We start from the raw sequence: 20,589 nt of genomic DNA, 5'->3' as shown, positions 1-20,589 counted from the left end.
TTTGTCCGGAGCGGATCACCAACAGCAGCTGCAATGCACATGCCACACATCCAGTGTGTTCCCGGCGTTGCCCTTTGAGTTGACTTTGAGTTGACTGCCTGAACCAGCTTCAGAAGCGCACCTTCAGGAAAGGCATACCAGGCAAATGTTTGGGGCCCCTATAAAAGCTGTTACAAAAGCACTACAGTACGCAGCTGCTGTCCCAAAAAGCCCAAAGTGGAGCCTAATGCTGGGTGTGTCTTCTTGAGAGATATGTTGCATGGTGTTATTTATCAATTATGATGTTTGATCAAGTACAATTGACCAAATGCATTTTTTGACTGAATTAACTGAATGCAAGTTTTGCTTCCTCTTAGTAAGCAAACTCCCATGGAACAGATTTATCATATAAATGTAGAATATGTACACCATTGATGGAAACCACAAAGCTCCTAAGTGGTCTCTTCAGTTTTCTTTGTCCTCAGTTCAGTGTGTATGGAAAGTGTTGAGAGAAGCAGCAAGTATATAAGAGCTGTAAGAGCAGCAGCCAGGTTGAGTCAAATAGGTGTTTAGTACTGAGTGGTTAGCCCAGAGGGGAAAAGGTGAGTCAGTCACCGCCTGCACCACTGGAGGGTAAACATTGACACACAGCACTGAGTGAGTCTGTGACACTATTTAAGGTTGTAGTGCTTCCACTGATTTGGCTGACAGGTAGTTTAGTACATATAAAAGCAGAGAAGGAGAGAGCATTTGTCAGTGTCAGACTCTAGACGGTGAGACCATGGCTGTTTCCTAGAGGCTTTCACAAGGCTGATGATGTCATTGGTTCCCTTTGTGCTCCATGTGCCAACGACAGTCGTTAGAGTGACTGTCTTGGTGGAGAGTTGGTTTCGACCTTGTTAGAGCCCTATGTGGGAACTTAGCTGCAGCTTCTATGAAAAACGAAGCGGGACTTCTGGTTGTTTTCATGTTTTTTTTTGACGAAAAAAACTGTCACAATACAAAAAAATGACGATGACTAACAGATCATAAACAAAGACTCTTCTTCTGTTTTCCAACTGACACTTTCTTTTTTTAAAAAATGGTTCGAACCATGACCTTTCTCAACTGACGTGTAAACACAGAAACGCCCTCTGGTGGACTAAATGAGTAACATTAGGCTACATATCAGTTGCCTTATATGAAATCATGTATGAAATTAACCTTACTTTTAATCTGTATTTTAATACTGTCTATTTAATATTTAATTGGATCTGAATGCAAATCATGAAATATAAACATAAAATAATAATCATGTTTTCTAAATAAATAATAATGAACAAAGGATACAACACCCTATTGTGTTATAACAACAGTCGTTGGAGTCGCATGCCACTTGTGAACAGTTGTTTGTCTTAGAGGTTAAATTGTTGAATCTCCTGGGAAGGGATGAAAGGGCAGCATTGTAAATTGGAGATAGGTGGTGTCTGAGGCCTCCTCCCCTGTTGAGGGATGGTTTCTCTACTTTCACATAGATTGCTTCTTTCACTCCTCTTTCGAACCACCTGTCCTCTCTGTCCAGGATGTGAACCTTGCTGTCCTCAAAGGAGTGGGCTTTCTCCCTAAGATGTAAGTGGACAGCAGAGTCCAAGCCTGAGCAGTTAGCTCTCCTGTGTTGGGCCATGCGTTTATGCAGTGGTTGTTTCGTTTCTCCAATGTAGAGGTCTTTGCATTCCTCATGTGAGGAGTGTCTGAGTGTGTTGCTGGGTTTGAAATACACAGGGATACGGTGTTTGTTGAAGATCCTCCTGAGTTTTTCTGATACCCCAGACACATATGGGATGACTATGTTGTTTATCTTGTTTGGTTTTTCTTTCTGGAAGCAGAAGCAGTTTTCACAAAGGTCCAGTTAGGGTAACCACAAGTTGTGAGGGCGCCTTTCAGGTGCTTGTGTTCTACCCTTTGGGCCTGTGAGCTGGTGGGTACGTTATCAGCTCTGTGTTGCAGGGTTCTGATAACACCAAGCTTGTGTTCCAGGGGGTGGTGTGAGTCGAAAAGTAGATATTGGTCTGTGTGTGTGGGTTTTCTGTATACCCCAATGTGCAGGCTCCTGTCCTTTTTCATATAGACGTCACAATCTAAGAAGGGCAGACTATTGTCCTTGACATCCTCTCTGGTGAACTTGATGTTTTTATCCACTAAGTTAATGTGTTCGGTAAAAGCTTGCACCTCTTTGGTTTTGATTTTAACCCATGTGTCGTCCACATATCTGAACCAGTGGCTCGGTGTAATTCCTTCAAAGGAGTTCAGAGCCTTGTTCTCTACCTCCTCCATGTATAGATTTGCCACAATGGGGGATACTGGTGAACCCACGGCACAGCCATGTTTCTGTCTGTAAAATTTGCCGTCAAACTGGAAATATGTAGTGTTCAGGCATAAATCCAGAAGCTGGCAAATGTGTCTTGAGATTTGTTCGGTTTTGCAGGGAGTTGTCCTGTGTGAGTCGTTCTCTTACTGTGGCCGAAGCCTCCACGGTTGGAATGCAGGTGAAAAGAGAAGTCACATCGTAGGAAACCATGGTTTCATCTGGCTCCATTTTTAAGTTCCGGACTTTACTCACAAAGTCTATGGAGTTTTGGATGTGGTGTGGGGTGTTGCCCACCAAAGGTGCCAGGATATTGGCTATGTGTTTGGCTATGCTGTATGTGACCGAGTTTATGCTGCTGACCATAGGCCTGAGCGGGGCCCCTTCTTTATGGATTTTGGGGAGTCCATATAGGCAGGGGGTGGAGTCCTGGGGATAAAGCCGGTAATATTGTGTTTTGTCAATAACCCCTTCTTTTTGTAGTTGTTGTAGACATTCTATCACCTTCTTTTTATAACCACTGGTCGGGTCTCGATTCAGAGTGTTAGAGTCGCTGAGTAGTGCAGAGATCTTGGCCTGGTAATCAGTTGTATTGTGCACAACTGTGCATCTACTCTTGTCTGCTGGGAGGATTGTGATGTTTTGACCTGGACAAATGAGAATATTCACAGGCTTATCCATACTTGTACTTCTATCTTTGTGAGGACACTCATTGACATAATGCATTCCCTAGCCCCTTACCCTAACCTGAACCATCACACCTGAGTGCCTAACCCTAACCCTGACCCTAACCTTAACCTAAACCTAATTCTAACCATAACTCTAAAACCAAGTCTTAACCCTCAACATGTGATTTGAAGGTGTCTCAGAAAGTGAGGACCGGCCAAAATGTCCTCACTTTCCCAAAATGTCCTCACTCTGTTGGTATAATACTTTTTTTGGTCCTTACTATGTAGCAAGTACAAGTACACACACAGACACACAGACACACAGACACACAAACACACACACACACGCACACACATTAGGGTGCAGTCTCAGACTTGCACACCAGAACACAAGTGTTGTGACTTAATATACAAATGTTGTGCAGCAACATTTATAGTACAGAGGGGCTCTCTACTGTCTCTACTGTGAATATGTGACCCAGGTTTCACAGAACATTGACATGAGAAGATCTAACATCAGTTCACTGAAACTTGTTGGGGCAGTTTTCCACAGCTTGTCCTTCCCCTTGGGCTGCACCTATTCTCCATCTGAAGCCACAAAAGACATCCCTCTTTCCAAAAACACTCACACAGCTAAAGGCTCTAAGAAACCTACTTGGTTGGGACACCAACAGCTTCTCCACACTTTTTTTTTTTAAATCATGGAGATGTTAGATCTATTTCCCCAAACCTCCAGTTCTTTCTCCCTGTTGGGGACTCTAATGATCCTGCTGCTTGTCTACCTTATTTTCACCTTCAGCTTCACCTCCAATGAAGACAGGAAGGAACCTCCAGGACCCAGACCACTTCCCCTGCTTGGTAACCTGCTGCAGCTGGACCTCAGGAGACCCTACAACACATTACTGAGGGTGAAGACAGTGGAAGTGTTATCAGCTCTTTCTCTGTATCCACTTTCTCCTGTGTGTGTGTTTTAATTAATAACATATCTGTAACCTATGCTGCTGTTCTTAGTTTTCTAAGAAATACGGATCAGTGTTCACCGTCTATCTGGGACCTAAAAAAGTGGTGGTGCTGGCAGGATACAAGACGGTGAAGGAGGCGCTGGTCAACTATGCTGAAGAGTTCGGAGAAAGAGATCAAACATTAATAATGCATGAATCTAATCAAGGACATGGTAAGTGGAGAAAAAAATACACCCCCCCCCCATCCTTTACTTACTCTGTTAAACTCTACACACATGTTGACAGCCGTCAGCCCTCAGTTACATATTTAACATATTTTGTTGAACTTCTTCATCTCAGGTATTATATGGTCCAATGGGGATTCATGGAAAGAAATGAGGTGCTTTGCTTTGACCAACCTCAGAGACTTTGGGATGGGCAAGAAGGCCTGTGAGGACAAAATCATTGAGGAATGTGAGCACTTAACTGAAGCTTTAAGGAAGTTTAAAGGTGAATGATTTATTATCAAAATCAACTATGTGAACAATATTTTCAGTGAAAAAATTGTTTTGCATTTTGAATTGTGCTGTTTCCCTTGTTGCAGGAGAAACTGTTGATATAACCCAACCAATCCACTGTGCAGTCTCTAACATTATCTGCTCCATTGTCTATGGCAGCAGGTTTGAATATAATGATCCAGAGTTCACATCTCTGGTAAATCAAGTAAGCAGGCGCTTACAACTGATGGTCTCCCCTTCTGTACAGGTATCGTCACACATTAACTATTGCAGTCAGAATGAAGAATTATTTTCATTTTTCACTCTGGAAATCTGTGTTAAATGTTTTGGTATTGTTTGACAGACATACAACCTGTTCCCATGGCTCTGTAAATGGATCACTAACAGGAAGGAGTTCCAGAACATAGATGCAGCCATAAGGAAACAGAACTTGAAGCTGTTCAGACGTCTGGAAGAGACCCTCAACCCTCAGATGTGCAGAGGCTTCGTGGATGCCTTTCTGGTGCACGAGAAAAATCAGGAGGTTAGAAAACATATCTATCAAAACTGATATTCTGGTTTATGGAGCTGATGGATGGTGGAAATCTGTGTAAGTGTTGGTCCAAATGTACACATCATTGTATACATAGTTTTACAAACGTAAATATTAATTTGCATCTCATTTAGAAGTGGGAAACCATGGTTTTCCATCCTTACACAAATATGACAGACTTTTCATGCTTTCACTTTAGCATGGCTTTACTCATTTTACTCATTTTAAATGCCAGTATAGCTGAGCACAGCACAGCCACCGTCACTGACCTGCAGGTTGTTTTTGTCTGACATTGTGATTGTTGAATAATAAGCCAAAGCAGTTGAATGGGATGACCTGTAAGCAGCTAGCTCAGCAATAACACCAGGAACACACTGTCCACACTGCTGCCAGCTAAGATTTCCTCAGACAACTGCCGTCGTGATATGTGCCAAAGCGTCAACCAATTGTGACATCACCCACTGGGTTGTGAAAAGCTGTTTTGAAACCAGTTTGTCACTTGTCCGTTCTGATTATAAAGCAGGTCTAGGTTCTATATTAATATTGTGAAAGTATCAAAGCCTCAGTCCACAGAGAAATGCACACAGCCTGTATTCAGAAACTGAGCCTTAAAACCAGCCGTCAGGACTTCTGGAACTTTGTGATGTCACAACAAAACAGTCAGATTCTCTCCTCTGATTGGCTGACTGACCTGTTGTTACTAGAGTTCCAGAGAGAAGCCTGAGAGAGGAGATGTAAAACTACACTGAGATGGTTTCTGGTTCTAAAAACTACAAATGCATAATATTAATATTAATTTAATTAATATTCATGAGATTGATTGCCAATGACATTCCAAAGTCACCAATTGATTAAAAATTGATGGTCTAAAACAGTAGAACAGAATGCTGATTTCTTTGACATGAAGTGCAAAACAAAATTGGGATAAAAATTTGTTAGAAAAGTTGCACTGATGCTTTATGACCTACAGGAATCTGGGATTACCAACAGCCACTTCCACAGTGAAAACCTTTTGAAATCAGTTAACAACCTTTTTTCCGCCGGCACCGAAACAACAGCCAAGACACTGAGATTCGGACTTCTGCTGATGGCCAAGAATCCAAAAATACAGGGTAAGGATCTCAAGACATCGGCAGCTTTCATACAGAAACACAAAGCTCCAGCAACATCTGCTTTACCAAGACAAAAATTATCATCTTAAAAAACAAAAACTTCTAATCTCCCAGACCAGGTCCAGGAGGAGCTGAGCAGGGTGATAGGACGTCGTCAGGTGCAGGTGGAAGACAGGAAGAACCTGCCCTTCACCAACGCTGTCATCCATGAGACACAGAGACTGGCCAACATCGTGCCACAGGGGCTTCCACACAAAACTGCCAAAGACATCACCTTCCAGGGTCACTTCATTAAAAAGGTTCACCTGAATGAAACTCCTCATTTGAAGAACCAAATCTGACTCATCAGAATGAATAAAAATAAATCCAGTTTTATCATTAATGGTTGAAGTTTAGTTAAAGAACCCACACTGTTGTATTATGGAGGCTAGGCGAACAAATGAAATCAAAATGTATTTATGTTTCAAAACAGCAAACAGCTGACCAAAGTGCTGTACATCAAGAAACACAATGAACACAGAATCAACACATCAACAGGCAGATCGTACTGTAATAGGCAGGCTATTCCAGAGTCTGGGGGCCATGACTGAAAAGGTGCGGTCACCTTTACGTTTAAGATTAGTGTGAGGGACAGTGAAGAGGCCCATGTCCATACATTGAAGGCTCTGAAAACAAACGACAGACCTCAAAAATCAATTCTAAATTGAACTGGGAGCCAATGGACAGAGGCCAGGCTAGGGGTGATTTGATCCCCTCCTTTTGAAGCACTCAGAAGCCTAGCCACAGCATTTTGGACAAGCTGCAGATAGGGATGACCGACTGATTCCAAAATACAGGAAGTTACAGTAATCTAGCCTAGAGGATAAGAGAGCGTGGAACTAAAGTAAACTTAGGAGGGGGACACATTTTTGAATATCATAACCAAGAGCTAATATTTATCCTGGGTGAATATACAGTATTAAATCTTTCAAATGTAATTCCATACTGTTTGTACTAACCATTTATATTTGTCTCCTCATTTCCCAAAACCAAAACCAAGAATGCTACATTTTTCCAGTTGCCTTGGAACATATTTAAGTAGTCTGGAGAGAATATTCTCACCTATCACTAAATTTCTGAATTGTCCCCAGGGGACCACAGTGTATCCTCTCTTGATGTCTGTCCTGTTCGATGAGAGTGAGTGGGAGAGACCACACTCCTTTCATCCTGCTCACTTCTTGGACAAAGATGGAAAGTTTGTCAAACGAGAAGCTTTCATACCTTTTTCTGCAGGTTTGTTAGTCTAAGCGCTTGAACTTGTTTTTAACAATTGATTTGACTGGCAGATGACCTGAAACGTTTCCATTGCTCTCTCTCTCTCAGGTCGCAGGATTTGTCCTGGGGAGGGTCTGGCCAGGATGGAGCTCTTCATCTTCTTCACCAGCCTCCTGCAGCACTTCCGTTTCACTCCTCCACCTGGAGTTTCAGAGGACGAACTGGATCTGACTTCACCTGTGGGCTTCACCCTCAACCCTGTATCTCCTGAGCATAGTGCTGTTCCCTGTATGTGAGGGGGGGGGTTGTTTAACAGTAGTGAACATATTCAACACCACTAAGAAATTAAAATAAAATCTATGTTAACTGCTCTTTTTAAACTGTCCTAGCAATGGGCTAACTTCATCGGCTACTTTGCCTGCAGATCAGATTCATCGTTTACACATTATATGCAGTGACCCAAAAATGGTTGTCTTTTAACTTGTGATGCAAAGTGAGGATATCATATTTTGATGCATTTGTCAACAACAATAGCTGCAACTTTGAGATGTCACAGTAAAGCAGTCACTGGTCTCAGCCATGCACCAAACCCTGCCACTTGAACCCACCATCCCACTTGCAGGATTTGATTTCTCTGAGTGTAAACCTGGAATCTACTATATTTATATTTGATCACTCAGAAAATCATAATAAAATCAGCCAATCAGAGGAGAGGCTCAGCTTCTCTCTTCTGATTGGCTGACTGACCTGACCTGTTACTAGAGCTCTGGAGAGAAGCCTGAGAGAGATGTAAAACTACACTGAGATGGTTTTGGTTATTAAAACCACAAATATATCTTCTGATGGAGAGCAACACTTCAGATAAAACACAGGAGAAGATAAAATGTGGAGCTTTGAAGAACTATGAACCAAAAGAGGCTATTTTTCTTCAGGCCATTTAAAATCTTCTCAAACATTTGAAAAATATGTCAACATCATTTTCATCAAAAGACAGTAACAGAAGGCTGATTTCTTTTACATGAAGTGAAAAAGAAAACTGGGATGAAAATTTGTTTGAAAAGCTGCACTGACGCTTGACCTGCAGGAATCTGGGATTACCAACAGTCACTTCCACAGTGAAAACCTTTTGAAATCAGTTATGATTCTTTTCTTGGGCTAACACCGAAACAGCCACCACACTGAGGTCAAGAATCCAAAAATACAGTGTAAGGATCACATCTGCTCTACCAAGACAAAAATTATCGTCATAAAAACAAAAATTTCTAATCTCCCAGCACAGGTCCAGGAGGATCTGAGCAGGAGATTACAAGAGATTGCAATGAAAATACATAAGAACTGTGAAGAAAATTACGATTATATTGTGTTTTCATCATGTATAAAGCTTCACAACCAGCTTATTTGTAGACTTTGGAAGTAAAACATTAGGTTTTAAATGTCATGTTTTAAATGATGTTTAAAGCATCATTTGAGCGTCTTGTCCTGTCCCATCTCAAATCCATCACTGACCCACTCCTGGACCCCCTGCAGTTCGCCTACAGAGCCAACAGGTCTGTAGACGACGCCGTCAACATGGCTCTCCACTTCATCCTCCAGCACCTGGACTCCTCAGGGACCTATGCCAGGATCCTGTTTGTGGACTTCAGCTCTGCCTTCAACACCATCATCCCGGCTCTGCTGCAGGACAAGCTCTCCCAGCTGAGCGTGCCTGACTCCACCTGCAGGTGGATCACCGACTTCCTGTCTGACAGGAGGCAGCACGTGAAGCTAGGAAAGCACGTGTCTGACTCCCAGACCATCAGCACTGGATCCCCACAAGGCTGCGTTCTTTCTCCTCTGCTCTTCTCCCTGTACACCAACACCTGCACCTCCAGCCATCAGTCTGTCAAGCTCCTGAAGTTTGCAGACGACACCACTCTCATTGGACTCATCTCTGATGGCGATGAGTCTGCCTACAGGTGGGAGACTGAGCGTCTGGTGACCTGGTGCAGGCAGAACAACCTAGAGCTAAACGCTCTGAAGACAGTGGAAATGATAGTGGACTTCAGGAAGAGCCCAGCCCCACCCACCCCCATCACCCTGTGTGACTCCCCCGTGGCTACCGTGGAGCATTTTCGCTTCTTGGGAACCACCATCACACAGGATCTCAAATGGGAGCTAAACATCAGCTCCCTCATCAAAAAAGCTCAGCAGAGGATGTATTTCCTGAGGCAATTGAAGAAGTTCAACCTGCCAAGGACTATGATGGTGAACTTCTACACCTCCATCATTGAGTCCATCCTCACCTCCTCCATCACCATCTGGTACGCTGCTGCCACGGAGAGGGACAATAACAGACTGCAGCGTATCATCCACTCTGCTGAGAAGGTGATTGGCTGCAATCTTCCGTCCCTCCAGGACCTGTACGCCTCAAGGACTCTGAGGCGTGCAGGGAAGATTGTAGCTGACTCCTCCCACCCTGGACACAAACTCTTTGAGACACTCCCCTCTGGCAGGAGGCTGCGGTCCTTCAGGACCAAAACCTCTCGCCACAAAAATAGCTTCTTCCCATCTGCTATTAGCCTTATCAACAAGGCTAGAGAGCCCCACTGTTGCTGATCAATTGCACCAATCACCAGAAAAAATTCCTTGTATGTGAAAACATACTTGGCAATAAAACTGATTCTGATTCTGATTCTGATTCTACTGATATATTGTCAGAGCCAATAAAGTTTTGGCAGGAGCATTTGTCTGACCATCAGTTCTGGAGAAACAACTGGGACAGGAGTATATTTGGTATTTTGTTCCAGCCGTGGCTTTTGGTGGCTTTTAAATGAAAAAAAAAAAATGGACCAGACTAAAACATACTTTTTCATGATAGTAGTCGTAGCAAATCTGTTTAATTGAGGGTCTTTCCTGTTTTAGAATTTTGTACTGCATGTCATTGATCTGACAGTCTCTCTCCTGCACCTTGCTGCACGCTGCCTGGACATCTTCACCATCCTGCACTCCATCATGACTGAAGCATTAAGGGGGCTGTCACCTGCACTGGTAACTGTGTGTTGTGTGTAACTGCATCTTCTGTGTACACACTGAGCGGAGGAATAAAGGGGCATTTCATCAGTCTCACTCGGCTTCACATCATTTTTCATAAGATTTCCCTCACTGAACATTTCCTCATGATATTGATAAATTATCCAGTTAAAAGCTAAAAACAGACATCAACTAGAGCAATACTCAAGTGGCAGCCATATCCCTCCTTAAATCTGATCTCAGAACAGTGTTCTGTCCCGTAACAGATCTTTGCATTCATGTAGTTTACTGTTGTAATGTGTGGTGGCAGCATGTTATTGACTCTTCTCTGTTACTGACTCATGAAAAGGTATGTTTTAGACTGGTCCATATTTTTGACATTGGTGTAGTAAACAGCTGAATCACACGCTGAGGTGAGGGGGTGTTCTGGCTCTGAGTTTATCACACTATTTAAGGTTGTAGGGCTTCCACTAGTATAGCTGACATTTAGTTTAGTACATATTAAAGCTGGCTAAACCATGGCTATTTGCTGGAGGCAGTACATAGCACTGCAGACCTGATGAGGATCAAACAAATAGAACAGCAGAAAAGGATAATTTATTCACTTTTAGTCAACACTAAAGCAAGCAAATGACTGTGTACTTTTCTGCCACAGCCACACTCAGAATTTGAGCCATTTTGGGAATCATCAAAATATAATACACGTTCAAATAATTAGTATAAAAGTCAGACAACAATAAGGGGCAAAACATGGAATCCTTGTCAGTAGTTTAACATTAGAATCACACACACACACACACACACACACACACACACACAGGGTAGGGTCCAAAAGTGTCCTCTTCAACTTATGCACACACACAGTGTCCCGACATGATGTAAGTGTTATACAACAACATGTAAATAGAGCTATCTACTGTGAATCTGACACAGATGACACAGTTTTCAGCGAACACTGACCGGAATAAACCAAACAGTTCACTAAAATCTGTTGGGGCAGTTTTCCAGTTTGTCCCTCCCCTTGGGCTGTACCTATTCTCCATTTGAAGCCACACAGGACATCTCTCTTTACAAAAACCCGAACAGAGCTAAAGGCTCTAGGAAGAAACCCATTTTTCAGGACACTTTTTTTTTTAAATCATGGAGATATTAGATCTATTTCCCCAGACCTCCAGTTCTTTCTCCCTGTTGGGGACTCTAATGATCCTGCTGCTTGTCTACCTTATTTTCACCTTCTGCTTCACCTCCCACGAAGACAAGAAGGAACCTCCAGGACCCAGACCACTTCCCCTGCTTGGTAACCTGCTGCAGCTGGACCTCAGGAGACCCTACAACACATTACTGAGGGTGAAGACAGTGACGTAATTAGTAATTTTCTTTTAGTGAGGATATTTTGGGAAAGTGAGGAGATTCTGCCCTCATTGTCTGACATATCCTCAAAGGTCTGCTTGAAGTAAAGACTTGGTTAAAGTTTAGGGGAAGGGTCTGAGTTAGGTATTCAGTTGTGATGGTTGAGGTTAGACTAAGGAGCAAGGGCATGTTAATAAGTTTCTTCACAAAGATAGAAGTAACAAGGACCAAAACGAGTATTTTCCTAACAGAGTGAGGACACTTTACCCTGTTACGACTTGGTTTTAGGGTTGGGTTAGGTAAAAACGCAACACTCTTAAGAGTGCTATGTGAGGCGCGGGCACACGAGGACCAGTTAAAAAATGTTAAAATAGGTCTCCATTAAAATAATTTTATTCATGGGTTAGGCATTCAGTTGTGATGGTTAGGGGGTAGGGAATGTATTATCTCAATGAAGGTTCTCACAAAGACAGAAGTGTGCATGTGTGTATATTTTTATATCTCTAATATATGCTGCTGTTCTTAGTTTTCCAAGAAATATGGATCAGTGTTCACCGTCTATCTGGGACCTCACAAAGTGGTGGTGCTGGCAGGATACAAGACAGTGAAGGAGGCACTGGTGAACTATGCTGAAGAGTTCGGAGAAAGAGACCCAATGCGAATTATGCAAGAAGCCAGTCAAGGACATGGTAAGAAGAAAAAAAAAAGATTTTTCTGTCTTTAGCAACCTCTGGCAAATGTTTATGGTCTGAAGATATGATCAGTTACTTATTTACCATGTGATGTTGATGCTTCATCTCAGGGATTTTATGGTCCAATGGAGATTCATGGAAAGAAATGAGGCGCTTTGCTTTGACAAACCTGAGAGACTTTGGGATGGGTAAAAAGGCATGTGAGGATAAAATCTCTGAGGAATGTAACTACCTCACTGAAGTGTTTAAGAAATTTAAAGGTAAGTGTAACCACCAGCACTATAAGCAGCAATCCAGGCTTAAAAACTCACCTATGATTTTATTGTGTTGCTTTTTTTGTGGTTGCAGGAGAAGCCTTTGACACGACCCAACCAATGAACTATGCAGTCTCTAATATTATCTGCTCCTTGGTCTATGGAAGCAGGTTTGAATATGATGATCCAGAATTTACCTCTCTGGTAGATCGAACAAACAGAAACAGTAAACTTGTGGGCTCTCCATCAATACAGGTATTGTTTTATATGTTTATGAATCTCAGACTTTCAGCTCTGATTTAAATAGACATAATAAATAAACTCTTGTAACTGAATAGAACTGAATCTGAATTACTATTCAAACCTTTAAATTATTTTAAATACTGATGTGTATATATATTTTGACAGGTGTACAACCTGTTCCCATGGACTGGTAGATGGATCGCTAACAGGAAGCAATTCCTCAAACTGGCCGATGCCAATAAGAAAATGCACTTGGAGCTGTTCAGACGTCTGAAAGAAACTCTCAATCCACACATGTGCAGAGGCTTCGTAGATGCCTTTCTGGTCCACAAGCAGCATCTAGAGGTTGGGAATCACCTACCTATGATAATTGCTATAGTGCTCATTGCTTGTAAATAATTCCCAGTCAATACTCAAATGTGGTGTGTGATTTGAGACTTGAGTACGACTGGACAATTGTCTGTGTTTTCATAATGTCATGTTGTCATTGTCAGTGTTCATCGATAGATGATCTGATAACCTCCAGCGGATTACATACGTACACAAGTGGATTTCAGACCAGAGAAGTGAGCCCAGCAAAAATAGCCCCAACTCAGTGATTCCAGAGACGCAAATAAAGACGCTTTCACATGAGTTATGGACCCCAGGAACATGCACACTAGTTATAGCATCACCAGGCATATGGAGAATGGAGGTATAGGGTTTTGTCAGACTGCACAGTGGACTTGTTAGGATTGGCTGATGGAAAACAGAGCACAAAAGGGATGCTTTAAATTATACAGCAGAGTCACTTGTGCTGACACAAGTGATCGCTGATCAAAAAAAAAAAAAAATTATTGGCATATGTTCAGTCATTGATAGTTAATCTGATCAACAGTTGGCACAAGTCTAGTTCTGAGTCCCATTTTTGTGGTGGGCAGTTTCAAATTAAATATAATATTTTTGCAATTAAAGCCACAATTCCACTTGATCCAAATGCAAGTTAGAAGCATACAAGATTTTAAACAGTAACATAACAGCAAACAACCTCAACCGACCTTGGACCTGAGCCAATAATGGTCTTGCTTTTCCTAAAGGAAGTGCCCTTCAACCTGTGAAGCATTTGTTTTGGTCCTGCTACATAGCCTGAGCAGTGTTGCTCTGTATAGCACCAGTAATATTCTGAAGCATCCTGATTAGTGAAGAGTTTTTGGTGTCTCGGACAGGGCAAGCTTTTTAGTACAGACAGTTAAGAGACCCTAAAGTGATGCATCCAAGTTTGAACAGGCAGAAAATGGAGTGCATAAATCTCTGGAGGTGACTTAGTCACAGGTGAGGAAGAGTAAGACACCTTCCTGCCCTCACTGCTCTGGAAGAAGCTCTTTAGAACACCACTCCTCAGTAGCTTCCCAACAACCCTTGGAAATGGGCACTATCATTGGTGTCATGACCAGGTGCTTAAGGCAGTCGCTGAGAGTCTAGTCACGGCCATCAACACCACATCCTGCTAAAGAACATCCTCAAAGCCCAAGACAAGCCCGACCTACAAGCTGGAGCAAAGCCTTGAATCCTGACTACTGCATCTAGTCATGGGACATAAGAATCAAGGCTCCGAGGTGTGTGCCGAGTACGAAGGGGTGGGCCAGGTGAAGCCCCGCTTCAAGACTTGCATGATTTTGCAGAAAACCATGTGACATTTGATAAACGAAGCCTCGCGTTGCAGGAGATACATCACTGTTCCATCTTGTGTCAGTCTCTGGATAAAAGCATCAAAACACCCAGCACTTTGTCGGTTGTTGTTGGTGGTAGTTTGTTTTCATTTGGCCATCACAAACTGCCACCCAGTGGCAACTGGAAGTGGACCTCAGCAAGAAGCATAGATTCCCAGCCCGGATAACATCAACACAACTGAGACGAGACATGACCATTGTTTCAGAGTCCATGAAGCAGCTGATCATGCTGGAACTGACAGTGCACCAGGAAGAGCTTATGGACGAGGCCAACAAGTGGAAGTGTGCCTTGTACCAGGGGCCTGTGAAGAATGCAGAGGGTAAGGCTGGTGAACCCGCTGTGAGCCTGTGAAGGTGGCCTGCTGAGGATTTGCAGGATGTTCACTCTGCAAAGCGATTACTCTGCTGGGCATCACTGGGCAGGCAAAGAGGAGAGCTGTTTACTTTTATCATGTGTGATTGTCTGACTGCTCTTTTGCCCTGTTGGACCTATTTTTAATGTTATCTGAGATCTCAGCTTTGTTAGTATAATTTTATCTTAACTAATACATGCTTTTGTTGGAACTACAGAAAACAATAAATCCTAAACCTAAACTATCAAACACAAAAAAAAAAAACCTCCCTGAGTTTTATATCAAGATTTCTTGATTTGCTCTGTACTTACAGAAAGCTGAGATTACCAACAGTCACTTCCACAATGAAAACCTTGTGATGACAGTTATTCATCTGTTTGCTGCCGGCACTGAAACAACTGCAGCTACTCTCAGATGGGGGCTCCTGTTTATGGCTAAATATCCAAAAATACAAGGTAAGGAGCTGTGAAAGTGCACAGCTGTCAAACACAGACACACATTCCAAGCTTCATCATTAAAGATTCCCTCCCCCCCAGACCAGGTCCGGGAGGAGCTGAACAGGGTGATAGGAAGCCGTCAGGTGCAGATGGAAGACAGGAAGAACCTGCCCTTTACTGATGCTGTCATCCATGAGACACAGAGACTGGCCAACATCCTCCCCTTGTCTCTGCCTCACAAAACGAGCCAAGACGTCACCTTCCAGGGTCACTTCATCAAGAAGGTCAGACTGAACAGACACTTCATATGGAGGAAACAAGCCAACAAACAAGAAAATACAAAATAAATTAAAAAATTCAAAAATATCATAAATGGTAAATTAATTGAATGAAATAATTTGCATTCAATTAACATGACTAGAGTTGACAGCACTCTGCGGTTGTCCATGGCTGGCGAAATACTGACGTCATGTACGGCTGACACTGACAGGATGGTTATTAATTTTGTAGGTATCTGATCATAAGCCAAAGTATTGAACAAAAATGTTTTTGACCTGATGATGGTGCTGCATTATAAGTTATGGCTAAAAAGGTCTACAGACAGACAGCCACCCTTAGAGGCTAAAAAGGTAAAAACAAACCAGCAAAAAATGCTCTCTTAGTCTGAAATAAAAAGTGCAATTTTCCTTTTTATTCTTTTTGCATGTGTCCCAATGTTTTTTTTTCAGCCTTATCAATGTATTTATAAATTTCTTGCTTTTTATTTCTTAAAATATTCATTAAATTCCATAAAACATTTTAAATATTACCACAAAAAGCTCCTCAAATTTTATGTCATCCCCAGGGGACCACAGTGTATCCTCTCTTGATGTCTGTCCTGTTTGATGAGAGTGAGTGGGAGAGACCACACTCCTTTCATCCTGCTCACTTCTTGGACAAAGATGGAAAGTTTGTCAAACGAGAAGCTTTCATACCCTTTTCTGCAGGTTTGTGAGCTCAAGCATCACTTCATGTCAATGTTGACTTCTACTGGCAAATGACCCAAATCATTCCCGTTGTTCTGTCACAGGTCGCAGGATTTGTGTCGGGGAGAGTCTGGCCAGGATGGAGCTCTTCATCTTCTTCACCAGCCTCCTGCAGAACTTCCGTTTCACTCCTCCACCTGGAGTTTCAGAGGACGAACTGGCTCTGACTGCACATATGGGCCTCAGCCTGACTCCTTCACCTCATAAGCTTTGTGCTGTCCCCTGTATGTGAGGAGGAGGAGGACAAGGAGGAGGAGGAGGAGGAGGAGGAGGGCTTGGTAATGAAAAACCACATGCAGTTTTAAGAGTAGTGAAAATATTGAACATCACTAATGTAACTGAAACTAAAATGTATGTTAACTGCTTCAGCAATGCGCAAACATCGTTGACTACTACTATGCCTGCAGAGCAGATTCATAATTAACACATTACACAACAGTGTATTGTGATCCAAAAATGGCTGTCTTGTAACTTGTGAAGCAAAATGCAGATGTCATGTTTTGATGTATTTATTCACAATAAATGCTGCATGATTCTGTTCACTCGCAATTCACTTTTTTTGCCTTTTATTATAGCTTAGTGAAGACTGACAGGAAGGGGGTAGAGAGAGGGGAATGACATGCAGGAAAGAGTCGGACCGTCAGGAGTGGAACCGGTGACTGCCTGATAAGAGCGTCTTGCGCTCAACATGGTATGCGCCCTAACCACTCGACTACCGGGCCCCCCCATCGAATTCACTTTTATCTGGTTCATGAGATGCTACATTCTTTCTAGGGCAGAGTCTTTAGGAAGACAAAAGTGTGGTTGAATCGTGGGCATACAAAGGACAGGAATTTGACCTTCGAAGAGAACTTTTACATACAAATTCAACTTTTAAATTACCTTATGGTAGTTCATACACAGTTCCATTCTTGCCCACACAGGCATTTAAGTATGCCAGCAGGACTATGGAGCCCCCAGACCGCACCCTCTCTAGCACCAACTTAAAAAAGGCCACACAATCACAACTGTTGCTTGTGCACAAACAACAGTCTGAACTTTGCTCTCAGCAACACATGGTAAGCAGAGCGAACATGGAAAACAACCAAGCAGCTGTCTGAGTATCCAGCACTTGTGCTGTGCCTCTCTTCATGTTGTGAGGACAGAATCTAGCCCGACTCCAGGGGCAGCTTTGATGCATCTGGCACCTTGAATCTGTGCAGGGAACAATGAAATTATAAGATTGTTATGGCATGAAACACACTGCCCAGTATCAGAGAGCTCTGTCTCAGCCACAGCTCAGGGCAATGACAAGCACTAGGAATGAAGGGGAAGAAAACATGACTCCCTTCTGAAGTGGCGTGCTCTCAGGCCTGATCTTAATTCATTTGAACATCATTGGAAAGAGGTGAAATTCAGCAGTTTGAAGAAGGCACCCATCAAACCTACTAGACCTGGAGCAGTTTGCTCAGAGAGAATGGCCCAAACTATCAGTTTAGAAGTATAGAAGAGCAAAAAACACTCTTGCTTGCAGTAATTGCCTCAACAGGGTGTGTTGCTAAATATTAGGTTATGGTCCCAATATTTTGTCCATGCCACTTTCATGTATTGTTTTATTTGAAATATGTTTCCCTAAAAACCAAAACAAATGTGTCCGTTAGAACTTAACACTGTTCAATCATTTGAAAGAAACCCTCAATCATCAGATGTGCCGTGGCCTTGTGGATGCCTTTCTGGTCCAAAAACAAAATCTGGACGTTTGGAAACTTCTATCAAACCATCTATCAAATCTTGATATTATTGTGTAATTTGTTAAAAAGTATGTTCTCACCTGGAAAAAACAATACAAAACCTAAATAAAGTGATACGTTACCAGTCTTAGGACCAAAATTGTACCATCTTTGAGCCTGGATTGACTGTGGATAAGCACTGGATTGAGCTTTTATTTTGGTACTTCTGCTGATCGGCAGTGTGAATTTGCATTAGCTAAATATTTCATTCCACCAACATTTACATTCAAAATTTAGTTTATCATGTAGATTTAACATTTAAATTTAGATTTAACTGGAGCCCGCTCACTTCAGTTTTAGATGCAGGATTGTTGTGATCCACACCTTTATACCTATAACTCTCTCTTGCATGGGAGGTGAATTTGGTGATGGCAACAAAAATGTAAAGATCAGAACGTGTCTTCTGTTATAACTTCAGGTGTATGAATGACTAGCGCACAGAGACCAAGGTAGCCTGTTTAATAGTTGTACTGTCATTGCGAGCTTTAACTCCCACACATCAAAACATGAAAATACCTGGCTTTTAAACATGGCTAAATGTCAAAACAAGGATTAAAGGCAAAAACAGAAACATTTATTCCACCCAAAGTAAAATAAAATCAAAATAACAATACTCAGGGTTTTAGTTTTTAGTTTATGGTATCGTAACGTTGGCGCGCAGGTTGCAGCTCATTTTGAAACCTCAGGTCATATTACCATTACTCACTGTCCCCCGGAAAAGGCGGGAAGCTCGTAGTGACCAGCAGAGCCAACTGTGTCCGGTTAGCAGGCGAATGAAGAAACCCCGTCCTGCAGAAACCGGCCTGTCCGTTAGCAGCATGGCGGCGGTGTCTGGAGCTCACTGTCGATAAGACAAAAGGCTAATAAACTTCTGGTCTATTCACTGCAAATGTTCATATTATTACAGTTTTTAAGATCCACACTCACTCAGAAGTTTGGTGAACAAACGTGTTTCTCAGGCTCAGTCAGTCTCTTCTCCCGGAGTCCAAAGGGCGCGAAAATGAGTTAGCTAACGTTAGCTCACTCGGTCCAAACATGCTACAGTGTTTGTGCTAATTTAGCGACATTACTGACTCATAACACTTCAAACATGCGCTCCTTCACGGTTTAGCTAAGTACATACTGATGTAAAACCACCGGTTCTTACCTGGACTGAACTGGAGAAACGTAACAGGGTTTAACAAACTCGGCTCTCTGCCGCTTCTCGTTCTGAGTTTTAGTCCCGCCCCTCTAAGAATCTGATAGGTTACAATATTCATCCCACCTTAACACTGATTAGCTGATAGTGACTGATTGACACCTGTCTAAACTAATAGCTTGTTCTTCCTGTTCATTGCCTTACATGTGCGTGTTTATCTAGTTTGACGTGAGTGTTTGCTTACATGTGCGCTGAGCAGAACTGTATGTTGCATGCATGCAGGTCAGGATGTGACAAGAAAACTGAGCTGGGAGAGAGAGGCTGACCTGTGGCAGATCAGCACAGGCCCTGCAGCACAGGCACCAGGCAGCCGTGTGATGAGGTGGGTGAAGGTGCAGCCTGGCTCTTGTGAGTCAGGTGGTGGAGGACATAAATTCACAGTGGGCCTGTTTAGATATAACCCATCTTGTTAAAAACGGTTCGCATGTAGCAGAATCAAGGCTTATAGTCTTTTTTTCTTTCACGAAACCTGATGCCTACATTACCCATAATGCAACTCACACCCTGATAGTTTGGTCAGTGGCGTCACTCTTCATGCAATTTATCAGATTTCACACAACTTCCTCTGGACTTCATACAACTGTGTGAACAGACCTGTTGACGATGTAGAGCTATGAGGAAGTGCACAGGTCCAGTAATGAAGTGAAATACATGTGATTCAACAGTTACAGCGTTCAGCCTCACATTCACTTCAACATTCACCAAACAAGTTCTCAAGTTCCTCTGAATAATATGTTTTGCATTAATAATGGATTAGATGTCGTGGTGTAATATGAAGGGAGTCTGAAATTTTAGAAAGAAAGAAAGATTCCTGTTATTTTAAATGATCTGCCTTCAGAAACTCACCGTCTATTTTCAAAAACATGCTGAGGTAACGTTTGTTTAATTCCAGCTTGTAGTTTCTGTTTTGTGCTGTGGTTGGTCACAGTCTTTTGATTCCACAGGTTCTACAGTCAGTCAGTAGGTTGTTTCAGAGTCATTAGATTCTGTAAATGTGAAACAATACAACAATGTGTTGAGATTTTTTTTTTAAATCACTTTTTAATATGTAGGTATTTGAGGAAGTAATCCAGTACTTTTACTCAAGTATCTATACTTTGATTCAAGTAATAGAGCTGTGTACTTTGTCTACCTCTGACACAGGCAAACATCCAACTAGTGGTAAAGTATAGAGACCAGAATGAGACATTAGCCATGAAGAT

The 20,589-nt window shown here is 42.3% G+C and overlaps 2 protein-coding genes and 1 long non-coding RNA gene across 6 annotated transcripts; 2 read left to right on the top strand and 1 right to left on the bottom strand.

The window, feature by feature from the left end:
• Nucleotides 1–26: 26 nt before the first annotated feature.
• Nucleotides 27–19,600, bottom strand: LOC139612355 (uncharacterized). 4 transcript variants are annotated; one of them, XR_011686518.1, is made up of 8 exons: nt 19,117–19,600; nt 18,886–19,030; nt 7,425–7,634; nt 4,803–4,949; nt 4,210–4,380; nt 4,032–4,105; nt 3,774–3,893; nt 27–2,970 (listed from the first exon to the last, which is right to left on the bottom strand). It is a non-coding gene; the product is annotated as an uncharacterized lncRNA (long non-coding RNA). The 4 variants fall into 4 exon arrangements; XR_011686520.1 differs by lacking the exons at nt 27–2,970; nt 7,425–7,634 and having other exon boundaries at nt 19,117–19,592; XR_011686519.1 differs by lacking the exons at nt 27–2,970; nt 3,774–3,893; nt 4,032–4,105; ... (1 more) ...; nt 4,803–4,949; nt 7,425–7,634 and adding an exon at nt 16,502–16,642 and having other exon boundaries at nt 19,117–19,569.
• LOC139612350 (cytochrome P450 2K4-like) lies at nt 3,693–8,779 on the top strand. Its single transcript, XM_071467839.1, has 10 exons — nt 3,693–3,899; nt 4,003–4,165; nt 4,293–4,442; nt 4,537–4,697; nt 4,794–4,973; nt 5,953–6,094; nt 6,209–6,393; nt 7,225–7,366; nt 7,457–7,646; nt 7,691–8,779. Exons 1-9 carry the CDS (start codon nt 3,693–3,695, stop codon nt 7,642–7,644), a joined length of 1,518 nt encoding a protein of 505 aa, XP_071323940.1. The 3' UTR covers nt 7,645–7,646; nt 7,691–8,779.
• Nucleotides 11,298–16,960, top strand: LOC139612349 (cytochrome P450 2K1-like). Its single transcript, XM_071467838.1, has 9 exons — nt 11,298–11,704; nt 12,234–12,396; nt 12,510–12,659; nt 12,748–12,908; nt 13,062–13,241; nt 15,272–15,413; nt 15,495–15,679; nt 16,240–16,381; nt 16,465–16,960. The coding sequence occupies exons 1-9, from the start codon at nt 11,498–11,500 to the stop codon at nt 16,650–16,652; spliced, it is 1,518 nt and encodes a 505-aa protein (XP_071323939.1). The 5' UTR covers nt 11,298–11,497; the 3' UTR covers nt 16,653–16,960.
• Nucleotides 19,601–20,589: the final 989 nt, after the last annotated feature.

Source organism: Trachinotus anak, unplaced genomic scaffold (assembly GCF_046630095.1).
Source record: "Trachinotus anak isolate AG129_WGS33_773 ecotype Australia unplaced genomic scaffold, CSIRO_AGI_Tana_v1 ptg000031l, whole genome shotgun sequence".
In the NCBI taxonomy this organism is placed as follows: Eukaryota; Metazoa; Chordata; class Actinopteri; order Carangiformes; family Carangidae; genus Trachinotus; species Trachinotus anak.
The sequence above is the reverse complement of the archived record's forward strand: the minus strand, read 5'-3'. Positions and strand labels throughout refer to the sequence as shown.